This window comes from Myotis yumanensis, unplaced genomic scaffold (genome assembly GCF_028538775.1).
Source record: "Myotis yumanensis isolate MYYU_CA2020_CCGP unplaced genomic scaffold, mMyoYum1.0.hap1 SCAF_4, whole genome shotgun sequence".
In the NCBI taxonomy this organism is placed as follows: domain Eukaryota; kingdom Metazoa; phylum Chordata; class Mammalia; order Chiroptera; family Vespertilionidae; genus Myotis; species Myotis yumanensis.
The window spans coordinates 5,064,898-5,083,240 of NW_027223755.1; the positions used below are offsets into that span (position 1 = coordinate 5,064,898).

At 41.9% G+C, this 18,343-nt stretch overlaps 1 protein-coding gene across 1 annotated transcript in view; it reads left to right on the forward strand.

Annotated features, from left to right (window-relative positions):
* The window catches only part of MROH2B (maestro heat like repeat family member 2B), a 53,488-nt gene that overhangs the window by 16,358 nt on the left and 18,787 nt on the right, over positions 1 to 18,343 (forward strand). Inside the window, exons 10-23 of the mRNA XM_070411411.1 lie at positions 63 to 176; positions 1,046 to 1,119; positions 2,559 to 2,681; positions 3,654 to 3,767; positions 5,074 to 5,230; positions 5,616 to 5,656; positions 6,184 to 6,325; positions 6,882 to 6,925; positions 9,464 to 9,571; positions 11,035 to 11,151; positions 14,188 to 14,295; positions 14,800 to 14,952; positions 17,058 to 17,084; positions 17,794 to 17,913. Coding sequence (XP_070267512.1) covers positions 63 to 176; positions 1,046 to 1,119; positions 2,559 to 2,681; positions 3,654 to 3,767; positions 5,074 to 5,230; positions 5,616 to 5,656; positions 6,184 to 6,325; positions 6,882 to 6,925; positions 9,464 to 9,571; positions 11,035 to 11,151; positions 14,188 to 14,295; positions 14,800 to 14,952; positions 17,058 to 17,084; positions 17,794 to 17,913 — 1,442 coding nt within the window. The remainder of the gene's footprint in view (positions 1 to 62; positions 177 to 1,045; positions 1,120 to 2,558; positions 2,682 to 3,653; positions 3,768 to 5,073; positions 5,231 to 5,615; positions 5,657 to 6,183; positions 6,326 to 6,881; positions 6,926 to 9,463; positions 9,572 to 11,034; positions 11,152 to 14,187; positions 14,296 to 14,799; positions 14,953 to 17,057; positions 17,085 to 17,793; positions 17,914 to 18,343) is intronic.

The following is an 18,343-nucleotide window of genomic DNA, read 5'->3' on the forward strand; positions in this document are numbered from 1 at the left end:
TTTTAAAAAAAGGAAAGAAAGAAAATGAGTTCTTGTGATGCCAGTATTTCTTAAACCTGCAGCCCATTCCAATCCTGCAGACCTGATGGAATTTTTTGATGAACAACTAAGAAGTAATAATGAAGTCACTCGAAGGGGGATCTTGATTTTGTTACGATTGGTTATCAAAGCTGAAGGTAAGTAATAGGGATGAAGCCAGAGTAGTTTATTTTGTACCAGGAAGAAAATTGAACCCGATGCATGTTCTAATCCTATCCTACTTCTTTGGGATATTTATAGAACATTATATTCTGTCTTCCTCAATGTCTATAATCTATTATTTTTAAACAGGTATTTTTCAATTACCTCTCTTCTTTTATTATATTTAATGAGTTGAGAAGGATGAGTAGAATACTTGGGAATTTAATTTAGAAGATCTAGTAAACTGTTTAAGTCGCCCAATAAACAAGTGTGGGTAAGAAGAATGCATAATATTCTAGAGATTAGTCCATTTAGAAAAGAGCGGAATTTAATAAATTATCATATTTTTTAATTCTAAGAAGCAAATATTTTTATGATATTGTAACATAGCTTATAATTGACAGCATTTTAAATAATAATCAGCCACTATCGTTTTTTAATGCAATATAAAATAATCGTGCTTCATAAAGTTAATGGTATCTTGGATTTATAAAATATGATAATTATTTCTGCACTACATCATAATAGTTTTTAAAATTCAGTTATCATTGGGATTTATTGAAAAGTCAAACAAGAAATATAAAATAGTTTCACAAAATTTAAAGCTGATCCATTGGGCCTGATGGATTGAATTCACTTTGGACTCTAACTTAATTTTAAACAAGATGAAACCAAATATAATAGGGAGCAAAGAAAGCAATCAACATCTTTAAAGAGTGAGAAGAAGAGATAGGAGGGAACTGAATAACCTAACATGCTAAGGACAAGAGACTTTACAAATACGTACCATAGTGGGTTTTCATCAATCCTTGAACATACTATACTCCTACTAGATCATGCCCTCAATGTCACCTCTGTCTTTCAGAGCCCAAGTTGAGGAGTCACATCACTTCAATCGAAAGAACAGTCAAAGTTGTCATGGGTGACCTCAGTATAAAAGTAAGAGAATTAATGGGGACTTTTATTCGGTTGGTGGTAGCTTTAGGAGTAAACAAAACAGTTTTGACTGTTTAAGGTTTTACTTATGACATTGCTTTATAAAGAACTTTGATCAATTCTATTTTTCAAAGAATTCTATTTTTCCACCAAAAGATAAACCAAATCAAGATACAGTTCTAAAAATAGTTATAATATATCTTCCTCCAAAAAATAATAACCCCTGAGCATTGTTCTGCGCATAGACATCCTATTTCCCAAGCAGGGAGTACCTAGAGCAAGTCTTGCACTAAAGAGGTTGCTCAATATTTCCAGATTATTTCATCAAAGTAGTTCATGTTAGGAAAGATATAGAACTTATGCTGACACAAATGTTTGAAAATTATCAATTGTAATTTTTGTATGAAAATCGTATTTGATTTGGATTAGAGCCCTACATAGAAACCAATGGAGAAAATTCCCCTAAGAATCTTTGATTGACTGTGACTGTGTTCAAAATAGAAGTTATGCAAAAATGGAGTGGTTAGATGGAAAAACCTGACCTAGTAATTGTCCAGGCCAATTAAAGAATGACTAGATTTTAGGGTAGAAGAAAAGAGCACAGAAACTTTAAGGAAGGCCAGCTCCTCAGGCAAAAACAGAAAGAAGATGAACCTCTTTTTTCTTCGCTTGGGGAGACTAGTGGGTGACCTTTTTGCTAATTGCCACCGTGTAGCTCTGCCTCCCTGTTCCGAATCATTCTTTTCTTCCCACCCTCCATTAAAAGACCCGTTCACTAAGGAATTAGATCTGAGCTCTCCATCCTCCAGGAAAGCGATCCAATAAACTAAGGGAGCCAAATTACTGAAAACTTGTAACACGGGTTCATAATCCCCCATTCCCGTCTCTGATGCCAGACACATTTCAGGATTTAGAATTTTCAGGTTTTAGAAAAAGATTACCATGACAATAGCCCATATAGTCAAACCCATTAGTATTCCTGCAGGAAAATGTGTAGACAGCCACACTACGTAAACTAAGTAAAGATACAAATAGCTTTAAAACAGTTCAGTTTGGGTTTTGCTGCTAATGAGTTGGCACCAAATTAAAAAAATAAAATCTCACTTTTCCGAGTTTTTTGAATTTTCAATTGGATGAGGGATTGTGGAGCTTGCCTTCGATGTGCTATCTTTTATTGAGGATTTTAAAAGCGAGGCAGTGTTTTAGCCCCAAGTTACCAATATTCTATAATGTATCAAAAAAATGGATATGTCTTGGGAGCTAGGAAGAACGGATTTTGGTTAAATTATAGTAACATTGTTCACTTCATACCCCCTTTTTAAAAAATAAAAAATAAAAAAGATTTCCACTAACTGATCTATGAAGGTTAAAGAATAAGAGAAGCTAACTTTCCATTCTGCCCAACATAGTAAAGTGTTGCAAATGCGTTTTTCTGACTCCAGGTAAGAAATTCCACCCTCCTCCTCATCCAAAGCATGTGTGAGAAATGCTACATCGAAGCGCAGGAAGGCTGGCCACTCATCGAATATGTCTTCTCCCAGTTTGTAATCTCCACCCGGAATCTGGTAGGGAGAGGGTGCGGTTTTGAGCGCCGCCTTGTAACAAGTTCGGTTGACCCAACTGGGTTTTGGAAGAAATGCCTGGGGTTTGACTCAGTACCTGATTTAGAAGCTATGTTTCACTCTCGTCGCTTCTAGTGATGCGTTTCTCAGCCTCTAGGGTTGTCAGTTCCCTTTCACTGACATCACTTCGGACTTACCTGAAACAAGTAATTAAATCACAGTGTTCCCTAAGGAGGGGGCAACCTGGCCTCCAGGGCCCGGGGTGGTGTGGAGAGAGGCAGAGCAAAGGAGTTGTTTCGAGAACATCAGACACAACTATACTTGCTGCCCTGGAGTTGCCTTCTTCTGCATGAACAGTGGGGAAAGCACATGTGTAAGATCTCAGAGATCTTTTTTTTTAATTTTTTTATTGTTTAAAGTATTACAAATAGTAGTACATATGTCTCCTTTTTTCCCCCATTGACCTTCCCCCGGCCTCCCCTACCCTGGGCACAATGGAATACTTGCTGCTATAAAAAAGATCTCAGAGTTCTTAGCAAGTTAGTCACAACTAAAACTGAAGTCCACTAGAAAGCATTGTATTTGAAATTTTTTGTCCCAGAGAAAATGGCAAAGGCCTGAGAGAGAGAGAGAGAGAGAGAGAGAGAGAAGAAGGAGGAGGAGGAGGAGGAGGAGGAGGAGGAGGAGGAAGAGGAGGAAGAGGAGGAGGAGGAGGAAGAGGGGGAGTATCTGTAGCTCAGAGGTCCTCACAATTTTTGCTTTTCTGCTTCAGTCAGAGGTGTTTTTCCCAACCCATTCCTCCAAGAAGCATTTTAAAACAGGGATTAGATGCTGAAGACGGAGCCGGCCAGGCTCCATGAGCCCCTTAGGTTGAGTGGCTGCGTCCTCCACCCGAGTCTGAGCACTCAACCCGTGCAGTCAGAGGGGCCCACGGCAGGGATTCTGAACACGTCGCCTGTTTCATGTCTCTTGAAGGAGAAACCAGCGAAACCTACCTCCCATGAGGACGAAGAGGGAGAGAAATCTGTCCAAGCAACAAGCCTTGAGGTCTTAAGAAGGCTGGACCCACTGGTCATTGGGATGCCTCAGGTAAGGGGTCTTTGTCGCCACCAACAGTTACTTCCATCGCCTTTCTAAAGCTCTGCCCATTTCAAAGTGAAGACACGGATGTGGCCACCATGTGTCATCAGCTTTCTGATGCTCTGACTAGCAGTGATGGCGAACCTATGACACGCGTGTCAGAGGTGACACGCAAACTCATTTTTTTGGTTGATTTTTCTTTGTTAAATGGCATTTAAATATATAAAATAAATATCAAAAATATAAATCTTTGTTTTACTATGGTTGCAAATATCAAAAATTTTCTATATCTGACTCAGCACCAGAGTTAAGTTAGGGTTTTTCAAAATGCTGACACAATGCTGACACGCCGAGCTCAAAAGGTTCACCATCACTGAACTAGAGCAGTGGTTCTCAACCTTCTGGCCCTTTAAATACAGTTCCTCATGTTGTGACCCAACCATAAAATTATTTTTGTTGCTACTTCATAACTGTATGTTGCTACTGTTATAAATCGTAATGTAAATATCTGATATGCAGGATAGTCTTAGGCAACCCCTGTGAAAGGGTCGTTCGACCGCCAAAGGGGTCGTGACCCACAGGTTGAGAACCACTGGACTAGAGCAAGGTGATTGTGAGCCGAGTGCACAGCACATAGTAGTTCCGCAAAGATAGTTATCAAATTCATTCATTAAATAATGTCTCCTATCTGGATAGCAAATGGCCATTTATCAGCACCTTAATATATCATTTCTCTTCTTCCCCTAACATGCCTAGATAAGCTGTTATGTAGTGAATGGTGGTCCAATGCAGTGGCTGCTAAACATCCCCGTTCATCTGGGGAGCTAGTCAAAGCATACATTCTCAGGCCTCCCTTGAAGCCTAAGAGAATCTGAACCTCAGGGCATGCGCCTTGGAATCTGTATTTTCTGTGAGCTAAATGATCACAAAAGTCAGGATTTCATGGCCCAGAAATACCTGGTGCACCCAGGAGTCCATCAAAGACCAGTGTAAGCGGGTCAGAGGCTATTCCCAGAGGGAGCGCTTGAGTGGGGAGCCCAGGGATGCGGTGCCCACAACACTTCCTGACATTGAAGAATCCACCGACCTGCCCCAATTCCAGCGACAACCCTGTGGAGAGACGCTGACCAACACTCATGGCAACCAGCAGCTGAAGGTGAATGTGCTGTGCAGAGGTCTTGTTCAATGATTTCATCTTGACTTGTCCTGTAGAGCAAAATAACAAGAGGGGGGAAATTTTTCTAAATCAGCGAGAACCAAGGAGAAATTTATGGAAAAGAATAAGCCACCCTGCATCTTGGCCTGTTTCCCACAGGTGCTATGGCCACGCATCCTGACTTTTGTGATACCTGCCGAATACACAGGGACGCTGGACTCCCTGTTCAACATCATCCGAAGCCTGATTATGGCAGAGGAGAGAAAGAAGAAGAATGCCTCGGAGTCAACAGCCCTTGTCATTTCTACAGGAGTTGGTTTGTACATTCAAAAACAAAGCAAGCCCTGGCCAGTGTGGCTCGGTTGGTTGGTTGAGCCTCGTCCCAGGCACCAAAAGGTCGCTGGTTCCATTCCTAGTCAGGGCACATGCCTGGGTTGCAGGCTGGATCCCCAGTGGTGGGCGTGCAGGAGGCAGCCAAGCAATGTTTCTCTCTCACATTAATATTTCTCTTTCTCTCTCCCTCTCTCAAAATCTTCCTCTCTCTATAAAAATCAATAAAAACATATTTTTTAACAAGTAAAACATTTCTCTTATCTGAGACTCATTTCCAGAAAGGCTATAGGGCTTTGATGATATACCCAACCCCAATCTGGAATTTGCTAACCCCTGCAGCAATAATGAACCTTACCTTCTCTTTCTAGTGAGACTTCCTTCACCACAGCAGCTCCTGGCCAGACTTCTGGTGAGTGAAGTAGGAAAAACCAATGTGGGATAAGTGGAAGCCAATATCAGCGACTCAGGTCCAAGCAAATGCTAATAAACATTACATAGACTCCCAACCAAAAGAAACACTAAAGGCATAATAAATGTTCTGCTGTACTAATGACACTCGTGACACTTTATACTTGGCTACATTATCTTCTCACTCTGAAATGCTTGTTAAACTTTTTGATTTTAAAATAATCATAGAGTGAATCTGATCCATAAGTGCCATTGGAATGACTTCCACATCTATTACTTAGATTGCATATGTACCATTTACTCAAGCACTCGTTCCACATGCCCTTATTTAATTAACAAATATGTCTACAGTGTCGGTACCTTTCATTGATTTCTGCTCTAGAATCGGTGAGAACAGACTGGTGTGATTTATCAAAAGATTAGCTAATGTAGGAATCAAGGGAATCCAGGACAATTGTAAAAAAGGAAAAGGTCAGTGGCCTTTCAAATACCCCTGAGTTGACCAGCATTTTCTCTTCTATCTCACAGGTGATAGCTATGCTCGCCAGTCTAGGGAAATTAAGTGGGGTTGGTGCAATAGGACTTCTGAAGCTACTGCCCGAGATAATTCACCCCAAATTGATAAACCTGTGGAAAGCACGCCTGCCTGAGCTCCTGCAGCCTCTGGAAGGTACAGGGAGGGGGACCCGGTCTTGATCCGAGGAGGCTAAAAACACTGAGAAATGAGGCACCACTTCTCTGGTTGTTCATTTTAGGCAGTAAAAGCAATGAACTTGATATACAAGGAGACACCTGTATTTTTCCCTTGATTGCTCATGTTCTATTTCTCTACAAAACACTGTGCTAGAAGCACTTGTTGCTGACCAACTGGGCAACATCCTTCCCAGGAACGTTTACTTCTGCCCTGGTCTTCCTCTGGTCTTAGAGAAACTCTGTTTGGTATTGTTCTAAAAAGTTATTATTCCTCCATGTTGAAATATTGAAATCTGGTCATTTCAGTAGTTACTGTTGAAATTGGCAAAAAGCCTAGATTTCGTCATGGATTGAAGACCCTCTGCCCACCTGACTAGCACCTGAAAGCTGGCAGTATGTTAAATTTCATCTGAAATAATCCTCGTGTGTAAAGACAAAGCTTGACATGGAACTGCAGCATCCACTGGGGACCTTGCAAGGGAGAAACTGAGTCTTCATTTCTGGGGCAGTTATTGCACCCTTTCTTTTTTTAGGAAAGAATGCCAGCATCGCGCTATGGGAAGCCATGCTGCTTCAGGTAAGGGTGGCGGCTAGATTCATTGTGGACGATGGGGTGAAAAAATCAGCTGAAGTTACCCATCTTGACCAAAAAGAACTGGATTCCACAGGGCAGTAATCATCATTTCCTTTTCTTAGGAAAAGGACTAGGATGTTAGAAGTAATCACTTAAGAATTACCGTCTTTAAATCACCATAATCTGAGCAGCAATCTTTAGCCTCCAATTTGATTAAGAGTTTAAGACAGTTTTGAATATTGTACTTAAAATATTGTTCTCTGGGTCTTTCTTAAATCTTCTCCAATTTTCAGGGTTGTTCTCTCTCTCTCTCTCTCTCTCCCTCTCTCTCCCTCTCTCTCTCTCTCTCTCTCTCTCTCTCTCTCTCTCTCTCTCTCTCCTTGCAATTGCATTCTTTTACCATCATATAAAGAAACCGATCCCAGCAGGCATGGTTCACTGGTTGAGCATTGATCCATGTGGTCATGGTTCGATTCCCAGTTAGGTCACTTGCCCAGGCTGCAGGCTTGATCCCCAGTAGAGGGTGTGCAGGAGGCAGCCAATCAATGTTTCTCATCATGGATGTTTCTGTCTCTCTCTCCTTCTCCCTTCCTCTCTCTGAAATCAATAAAAATATATTTTTTAAAAAAATAAGAAAGAAACTGAGAGTAGCATAATTTCCACTTCTAAATACAATTCCACTTTCCTCTCTATCTGCTTCTCACTTTTTCCTGATTTCTAACAACCAAAGGGCCACATTGTGCCCTTTTTCAGAAAAAAACCCTCTTCCTTATGCCCCAAATGATGCCAAATTCCGCAAATTGGAATTTCCACCAAGAGCTGTGCATTGGCTTTCCAAGGAGGGTTTTGGTTTCAGGAGCCTGCAGAAGGTCAAGGCGACCATGAGCAGGGAGCTTTGATCTAGCAGGATTTCAGTTTACAAAGTGCCTACAGAGCAATTACATACAGTTTCCTTTATTTTTTATTTTTTTGGAATATTTTTTCAATTACAGTTTACTTCCAGTATTTTTTTGTGTTATTTCAGGTGTACAGCACCGCGGTTAGACAATCATATACTTTACAGAGTGTACCTCCCGATATTTCCTGACATCATTCATAGTTATTACAATATTATTGACCAAATGCCCTATGCTGGACTTTACATGTCATGACTATTTGGTAACTAACATACGGCTTCTTTTAAAATGTCAATTTTCAGCCCTAGCTGGCTTGGCTCAGTGAATAGAGTGTTGGCCTGCGGACAGAAAGGTCCCAGGTTCGATTCCCGGTCAAGGGCACATGCCTGAGTTGCGGGCTTAATCCCTAGTGTGGGGCATGCAGAAGGCAGCCAATCAATGATCCTCTTTCATCATTGATGTTTCTATCATTCTCTCCCTCTCCCTTCCTCTCTGAAATCAATAAAAATATATTTTAAAAAATGTCAATTTTCAGTGACTTCTCCCAAGCACCTCCACCTCCCATCACCACCTCTTCCAAACGGTACTTGAGAATTGATGCCCTTTAAAGACTCCCACAGTGATTCTTAACCAATAGGAGATGTGAGAGCCACTGTCTACTCTCCTGGTCCTTAATTCTAGCAGCCACCTCTTCTCCTTACTCCTGTTTCTTTTATCTCCCCCACCTCCATCAAAATTCCTACCTTATGTTCTCCTGCTACCATTTTACAGTAACTGTTCTTACCAGGAAAGAAAGTTTTCTCTCTAGAGAGACGCCTTGGGGCAGTTTCTTTCCCTCTTGCAGTCTTGAGTATGCTTCTAGCCTTCTTCCAAAACTGTTCGCATGTGCCTTCTTCCCTCAAATTTCCAAGGCTGTTTCATTTTTCCCCTTCAAAGGACCCACTCGCTGAATGAGTTCCTATTTAGAAAATGCATACAAAGTTTTTCATTGGCTGTGACATTGTGGCCTTCTCTAAGCTTAAAGTAGAGAACAATGGTTTTCAGAAAATGTAATGGACGCTGCCCTCCAAAAAGACAAGAACACCTTTGTATGCATTGTTCAATGAAGAAAAACATGGATTCAGACGGCTGGTCATGGCCTTGGCTCAGAACAATTGGTGAAGCTAGGAATGTGTAGTTACTAGAGTTGAAGTTAGCAAAAAGTGCCTGTATATGTAATTAGTTCGTAAAGACATTCATTTCTTAGCTCCAAAAATGTCCTTTTTTTTAGTATATAATAAAGCAAACTAACATTGTGGAGTTTTTATAAATCTATTCACACCTTGAAAAATGTTAACTTCAATTAAGTTTCAGAATAGATTACTTTCTTTTAAGTCTTTAAGCAATTTTTACTTACGAAGCAAAAGAAAGGAAAAAGCACTTACCTATAGTGACTACCACTGTGTGATTTGTTCCTGATTGAAATTCAGAACATAAGAGAATATAGCTTTTAAAATAAAACAAGATACAAAGTAACTCATTTTTATATGGGAAATGGAATAATCCCATTTAATATATATTTATACTTTTGAAAAATAAAGTACTAAGTATCAAGAAAGCACACTAAACAGTCACATCTATATCTGACTTCTACTTCCTACCACAGTTGCTCAAAGAGTCTTTATGGGAGATCAGTGACATAGCCTGGACCATTCAGCTGAGTCTGGATTTCAGTCAGCAAATGAGCAGTTACAACAACACCTCCATTGAGAAGGTTGGTGTCCAGTTAAGGGGCCTTAGCTCTACCTTATAATGTGAAATGGCTGCTCAGGTTCCAATTCACCTGTACTGCAACCACAAAGCGGGAGGAGCCCAGCCTGTGTGTTTCAGTGGTTGAGCATCGACCTATGAACCAGGGGGTCATGGTTTGATTCCCAATCAGGGCACATGCCCGGGTTGCAGGCTTAATCCTCAGTAGAGGGCATGCAGGAGGCAGCCAACCAATGATTCTCTCTCACCACTGATGTTTCTATCTTTCCCTCTCCCTTCCTCTCTGTAATCAACATTTTTTTTAAAAAAAAGAAGGATGTGGAATATAATGAACAACATAAACTAATGAGCTAAAATAGATCCAGAGACATAGAAGCATCGAACAGACTATTCAACCTCAGAGGGAGGGTAGGGGGTAGGGGCGGGGGGAGAGGGGTGGGGGATGTATGTGAGAGATCAACCAAAGGACTTGTATACATGCTATACATGCATATAAGCATAACCCATGAACACAGTCAGTGGGGGCGGGGGGTGAGGGCATGTGCTGGCGGGGGAGGGGGACGAGCAGGGAGAGGTCAATGGGGGGGAAAGGATTCATATGTAATACTTTAAACAATAAAAATTTTTTAAAAATAAAATAAATAGAGAAGTACAGAGGGGGAAAAAATAAAATAAAAAGAGGGAGGACTTGTTAGAGAAATGCTACCTTCTCTTCACCTCGCATTTGACCACATGTTACAGGGCCACAGCTGACTGAGAGGAACAATGAGAAGCATAGTGTCTTCAAGATAGACATGCTCCTGACTGAAATCCAGAGGTTCTGTTCTAGAGAAGGGAGACGAATGGCTACTGGAAGGCCAATTGCAGCCCCACCCTAGCACTTAGCACAGCCGTGGGCAAACTACGGCCCGCAGGCTGGATCCGGCCGTTTGAGATGAATAAAACTAAAAAAAAAAAAAAAGACCATACCCTTTTATGTAATGATGTTTTCTTTGAATTTATATTAGTTCACACAAACACTCCATCCATGCTTTTGTTCCTCCGGTCAAGTTTAAGAACCCATTGTGGCCCTCGAGTCAAAAAGTTTGCCCACCCTGACTTAGCATGTAGCTTGTGTCTTAGTTTCCACTGGGCCAGTTGTGTGAGGCTGGCGGTCAGAAAAGAATCTACTACAGTTTTAAAAACTAGAAGCTAAAAGAATGCTCAAAGGCGTGTTCTTTCATTCCTCTGTCTCCAACTGGCCTTTACTTAATCCTCCTCATTGTATGAGTCCACTTTCTGCTACTTGCTACTTATGCAGCTGTAGGCAAATTACTTACCCTGCCTGGAGTCTCAATACACTGACCAAAGAAACAGAGTTGATACTCACCTCTGAGGACTGAGGTGTTATGAGGGTTCCCTGGTGTAAAGTATATTAAGTCATCCGAGTCTTGCTTAACATTCTTTTGCTTGTCGTTTCTTTTGCAGAAATTCCTTTGGAAGGCCTTGGGAACCACCTTAGCATCCTGCCAAGATACAAACTTTGTAAGCTCACAGATTAAGGAATTTCTGATTGCTCCCAACCAACTTGGGGATCAACGACAGGTGGGAGCCCTTTCTCTCAATTTCCTCTTATGACAATGACAATTAATTCCATCTGGCAGTCTTATGATAATGTCTTACTTATCCAGAGTTATCCAGGAATACAGTCAAAGTAGCCCAAAAGAATTTTTCAGAAAAATGGCACAACCTTGTTTAAATATCAGCATTTCATTATTTAACCAGGTTTGTAAAAATCTTGAAAAATGAATTTTAATCATTCTTACTTAACAAGAGTAGCTTCGATATATTTTGACATTGGCTTTATAACTTGAGTATGATCATAAACATCAAAACCATTGAGTTTACAAGCTGAAAGTAATGTTATATACCAATGGTTTTCAACCTAGAGAGAAAATAAGTATAACCTGGAGAGCTTTTGCAAAGCATTTTGACCTATTCCCTACCCTAGTCTAGGCTGGAGAGCATATATGAATGTGGAAGAACAAGAGGATGTGTATTTATTTATTTATTTATTTTTTTATAATTAAATCTTTATTGTTCAGATTATTACATTTGTTCCTCTTTTTCCCCCCCATAACTCCCCTCCTCCCAGTTCCCACTCCACCCTCCGCCCTCACTCCCCACCCACTGTCCTCATCCATAGGTGCGTGATTTTTGTCCAGTCTCTTCCCGCATCTCCCACACCCCTTTCCCCCCCAAGTATAGTCAGTCCATTCCCTTTCTATGTCCCTGATTCTATTATAATCACCAGTTCATTCTGTACATCAGGTTATTTATTCACTTGATTCTTAGATTCACTTGTTGATAGATGCGTATTTGTTGTTCATAATTTGTATCTTTACCTTTTTCTTCTTCTTCCTCTTCTTAAAGGATACCTTTCAGCATTTCATATAATACTGGTTTGGTGGTGATGAACTCCTTTAGCTTTTCCTTATCTGTGAAGCTCTTTATCTGACCTTCAATTCTGAATGATAGCTTTGCTAGATAAAGTACTCTTGGTTGTAGGTTCTTGGTATTCATCACTTTGAATATTTCTTGCCACTCCCTTCTGGCCTGCAAAGTTTCTGTTGAGAAATCAGCTGACAGTCGTATGGGTATTCCCTTGTAGGTAACTGAGTTTCTTTCTCTTGCTGCTTTTAAGATTCTCTCTTTGTCTTTTGCTCTTGGCATTTTAATTATGATGTGTCTTGGTGTGGTCCTCTTTGGATTCCTTTTTTTTGGGGTTCTCTGCGCTTCCTGGACTTGTAAATCTATTTCTTTCACCAAGTAGGGGAAGATTTCTGCCATTATTTCTTCAAATAGGTTTTCAATATCTTGCTGTCTCTCATCTTCTGGCACCCCTATAATTCCGATGTTGGTATGCTTGTAGCTGTCCCAGAGGCTCCTTACACTATCTTCACACTTTCGGATTCTTTTTTCACTTTGCTTTTCCGGTTGGGTGTTTTTTGCTTCCTCGAATTTCAAATCTTTGACTTGATTCTTGCACTCCTCTGGTCTGCTGTTGGGAGTCTGTATAATATTCTTTATTTCAGTCAGTGTATGCTTACTTTCTAGTTGGTCCTTTATCACACCATCGAGGGTCTCATTCGATTTCCTGTACATCTCATCAAGTTTATCGACAGCCTCTAGAAGCCTCTTGAGAGACCTCAAAAGTGTGGTTTTGAATTCTATATCCAGTAGCCTGCTTTCCTTCGGTTCTGTCCTTTGTGGCCTGTTTCTTTGTCTTGGCATTTTTTTATGCTTCGCTGTGTCGATAGAGTGGCTTTCCGTGTTAAGTGTCCCAATTACCTGAGGTAGACACTCTTGGTGCACCCCCTTGTGGTCTCTGTGAGCAGTCTTGTAGGCAAGCCTTGATTGTTGTAGGTAATTACTACTTGACCTCCAGGCCAACTGGCTGTGAGAATCAGCTGTGTTTGCAGTGGGAGAACTTCTGTCCTCTAGGGAGGTGCTAATCTAGCCTTTGCCTGAGGCTATCCGGCAAATGGCTCTGTGCAGGGCTTGGGCAGGGCGGGTCCCACAGGATCAACAGGGTGGGCGGAGGGAGCAGTTATGGCTGCTCTCAGTCCCGTTCCCAGAGGCTCTGCTTCTCAGAACCCCAGCAACCGCTGCAAACCTCGGAGGGACCGAAGCCAGACAATCCCGCTTCTCCTGTTTGAGTCTGGGTCCCTAGAGACTCGCCCGGATCTGGAGCTCAGAGTCTGAGGCTCCCTCCGGATTGAAACAGACAACCATGCCCTCAGCCACCAGCCCGTGCCACGCGCACTCCGCACCTTCATATTTTACTTCAGCACTGCGCCTCCTCTGATTCTCGGTTCCTCCTAGTTGTAGAACTTCCACTCAGCCAGCCTTCCTGTGGTTCTGGATGATGTCCGTTCCGTCTTTTAGTTGTATTTTTGAAGTGGTTGTTCAAGGCAGCAAACTCCAGCGTTAACCTATGCTGCCATCTTGGTTTCTCCCGAGGATGTGTATTTAAAAGAAAAAAAAAACTCCCCAGGTTAATTAATAAGACCACCTAGTATAAAATAATTATTGGGTTGTGTTATATACTCTCCTCTCAGAAATTCCATGGTGTTTAGGTTCTTTCTCCCATATTAAATGTCCAGATACCACCAGGTCAGAGCACATACTAAGGGTGAGGGTTAAGTCCCTAGTTGGGATGAGTATGAGAGGCAACTGATTGATGTTTCTTCTCTCCTCTCTTTCTCTCTCTCTCTCTCTCTCTCTCTCGTGCGTTCGCGCTTTCCCTCTCTAAAGTCAATGAACATATCCTTGGGTGAGGGCTTAAAAAATAATAAGCAAATTACAAACTCCCCCCAAACTGCAGCCCTTTTTCTCTTTCTCCTTTCTCTGTAGCATGTATTGCCATCAAAATACTATATATTTACATTAACGGAATTTTGTTTGTCTAATATCACTTCGCTTGGTTGTAAAATCCACAAGGACAAGGAGTTTTGTCTGTATCCTTTTACTTTTGCATGTCCAGGACCTAGAAAAGTGCCTGACACATAATTGATGCTCAATAAATATTTATTGAATAAGTGGATGGTTAAACTCCAAACATATCTTCTCTGATTTTAGGGAATAACATCTATTTTAGGATACTGTGCCGAGAACCACTTGGATATTGTCTTAAAAGTTCTGAAAACATTCCAAGATCGGGAAAAGCGTTTCATGAATCGATGTAAGGTAAAAAGAACACACACAGTCTTCTCCAGAGCTTTTGGTCATATCATACTTGCTCCTATCCCCAAGACTTTAGCCCAGGTCAGGACTGTGGGACAGCAGGCCCTGTAGAATGACCAGCCAGATAACAACACTACTCTATTTTCTGTCACTAATGCTGACCCAGGAGGCCCCAAGGAGCTCTGTGTGTGCCCAGGTTTGTCCCTACCAGCTGTTCAGGCCTCATAGACAGTTTCCATTGTGAATGCCCTGCTTCCCCTGACGGAGATAAATTTCATAAGTAAGCATTAACACAAGCCTCTCACAGGTAGCTCTAGTAAAGCCTGATATATCCACAGCACAATCCAGGGTGTTTAAATTTGGACAAACAAGAGTACCCATTTTAGTCAGATTTTAATTATCCCAGGCTCGTTTCTTAGCCCCTACGGTCATCCATAGGATTAGGAAAAGACATGAGAGAAAGGAAACTCCTTCAGTCAGATTTTTCATATTTCTCCTTGTCTTCAGGGTCTTTTTTGTGGGAAAAGGAGCCTGAGCAAGACTGATGTCATGGTGGTCTATGGGGCTGTGGCCCTCCATGCTCCCAAGGGTCAGCTCCTCACCAGGCTTGATCAAGACATCGTATCCCAAGTCCTGTTTCTCTATGGCCAATGCTGTCAGGTAACAACCCTGACAGGCTGCCTCAATTTCCAGGCTGGGGTTCCCAAACTTTGGGGGGCTCAGTCCCTGGGAATCTTCATGCTCAAAGGAACAGGCCAAACCAAGGTAGGGTCTAATATGTTTGGAAGATGAGGATGTGTGGGAACAGAAAAGTCTACTGTGAAACAGGGCCAGGTAAATTACCTCTTTCCTATGATCTTGGGACATTCATGTCATACCACTCCCGTGATGCCTCCCAGATCAGTTATACCCACAGTGGTCTCACCTATTTTTGAACTTCAAACAATTACTCCCATTCTACTTCAGGGCAGCTGGCTTATTAGTTCCATTTAATAGCCTCTGAAGTATTGCTAATAATAGTTGTTTAAACTTTTATATGGTAATATTTGTAGACCACATAAAACGGTGCTCACAAATAAATGCCATATGTGTACCTTTAAGTGAATAAAGTATGTCACCCATCAACTACCCAATCCACCTCATGTTGTACTGTTTTCCCCTCCACATTCATCCCAGCCACCCAACCGTCCCCGGTGCTCCTCAAACATGCCAAAAGTGTTCTACTTCTAATGCAGAGCCACCGAACTGAGTTAGAATTCATCCCATTATTTCTGCCTCCAACGCATTTTTTATCTTTCATAAAGTGCTTTCTGCATATTGTCAATTCAATCCTTTTGCTGACTAGTCCCAAGTTGCCACCTAATAGTCAGCTAGGGATCAAGTTTAAAGTAGCTTCCCAGACCCATTTTCCAGGCAGGTTGGTTCAGTCAGTCTGGGTAGAGTTAGGCATCTGTATTTTTAAAGTTTTATGAATGATTCTTATCCACAGCCAGATTTGGGGGGCTTTCATTGACTATGTATCCATCTGCTTCTCCCATTAGATTGTTAGTACCTTGATGTTAGGGATTGTACCGTATGCTCCTTTATCTCCTCTTCTGTGCCCTCCACAAACCCCCTGGCTGACATTTATGCATGCATGAGTGTGGTAAGCATGGAACCATGGGGACCTCATGATATGTAGATGTAAGCAGATGCCAGTGGAAGGGCATATAGGGTCAAGATTCTCACACCTCAGTTGCATGAGAACAGAGAACCTGTTGTAAATAGAGATCCCTAGTGGACCACGGTCTTCTGGGATAGATCGTTGAACCTGTATGTATAACATGATCCCCAAAAGATGGTTCTGACGGACCCAAAATTTGATACACAATGACAAGAACAGAAAACATAACAAAAAAAACATTTTATGTTACATTAGTTTTTAGTCCATCAGTGAGGAAAATTTTGATAAAAATGAAAGAGGAAAGGAATTAAAGATGTTTTAGATAATGATGACTATACGTTTTCAAGGTACAATCAATTTTGCTATAACACACCAAACGCACTGACTAGTATAAGAAAAAGCTCAGAGATGATGAGGAAAATGGGCTGAGGGGCACAACATTCAAAAAATCCATCAATGGCACATTTTTAAAAAAACAGCTATCTATTTTTTAATATATTTTTAAATAAATTTTTTCCTTGAAAAACACCTGAAGTCAATTATGACAGTTATGAAATAGCATGGCATGGCGGCAAAGAGAGGTTATCTGAAATCTGACGGACCGTTGCAATGCCAGATTTGGATGAGGAGTGCCCGTAACCCAATAAACCGAGGACGCAAACACAAAGCCCAACACCCACAACTACTCCCTCACGCACCCATCGCATGGGAACCAGTTCGCATTTTCAATGCAAACATTAGAGCAGAGCTGACTGTATCCGGCTCCAAGGTGAGCTGCCCTATCGCCTGTACCTGTCCTTTCAGGAGTTTTCACTGCTCTTCCTGCCATGTGCCTTCCCCTATTTTCCTGCCCAGGTCTAGGACAGCCTCTTCCAACTGAGAAGCCTGAAATCTCTGTAGCATAGTCCCAGCTCACCCGAGGGACAGTTCCTGCCAGTGTATCAGGCCTCGCTTTGAGAAATTGGGGAGGAAGTGGGCACTTTGGCAAGAACGGAGGTCCTGCTTCACTGTGTCCTTCAGGTTGAGGGGCGGGGCTTCTTGTTGGGGCGCTGGAGCTCTCTTGCTGCTGCTCCAGTATCTGCTTTTGCCTTTGAATTTTCAGGTTCTGGGCATGTCTGTGATGAACAAGGTATGTGATATATTTGAACTTACATATTTGAACACAAATCAGGCTCCCTGGAAGTGCAGTAAGCATAGGTGTCCTCTGGATTTGATTCCAGAGGAAAGGATCCCAATATAACTAATCAACCCAGTTCTGAAGCCAGGATCCCAGAGCCTAATCTAGGACAGAGCAAGTTGCCGTATTTGGTTACAAATGGTTTGGAAGTTAGGCTGCAAACTACAGCAGGGTCATTAGAACTGTGGGTTGTGACCCACCAGTAGATCATGAAATTCATTTAATAAATCACAACCAGCAATGTTTTTGTACTTAAATAAATGAGAAATACATTGCATATAGTAATAACTATCCTAAAACTTTTATTTCAGATAGATGATGATGATAGATAGATAGATAGATAGATAGATGATAGGTGTAGATATTGTGTGTGTAAATATTGGGTGGAATTGTAAACTGTTTCCTACTGTGATTTATGGTCAAAGAAGTTTGAAAGCCATTACTTTAGAGGAACTTCAATTTATGGGTCAGATGGGGGTCAGGGGAGGAAGTGGAAGTTGACCTGTTTTTCCATTTCCCTGCATGTCCTGAGGTAGACACGGCAAAGGGAGCGGAGAGTCTCGCTCCTTCTGGGTACACGTTTCAACCCCAGGTCACACGTTTACAGAACCAGGAGAGCTGCCTAAGACCCCTGCTTGTACCTTGAATCGTTTTGCTTTAGGACATGGATCTGCAAATGAGTTTCACAAGAAGTATCACAGAGATTGGCATTGCTGTCCAGGATGCTGAGGACCAGGGGTTCAAGTTTTCCTACAAGGAGTTGCTGCTTGGTTACATGCTGGTGAGTGAGCAGAGAGGGCTCAGGCAAGGCCCTGAGAAGTCCATTACCAAGGTTGCGGGGCTGTCTCCCTAAAAGTGGGTAAAACTGCCCAGTCTCAAGGAACAGACCTCCGCTGTATTTCTGCCCGAGGGCACCCACAGGTCCAGTGAGGTTGCAGCTGCGTCCGTGATGAAGGGAAACTCCCTTGATTGCCGGGGTCCAGCCCCAGGGGTCCAGGGGTTCCCAAAGGTGTGGACGGAGTCAGCGAAGAATGTTTTACACAAAGACAGCGTTCAAAACTCAGCTAGTCTCCGTGGATCTTCCTGGGCCTGGCTGAGGCCACAGAGAAAGATCCTGAGGCAAGCTGAGCCTTTGTTTTATAGTCAGAGGTAATCAAGGAAGTGGTTGCCAAAGTTACACTGTTCTTGTGAGTTTCACTTGTTTACACTGT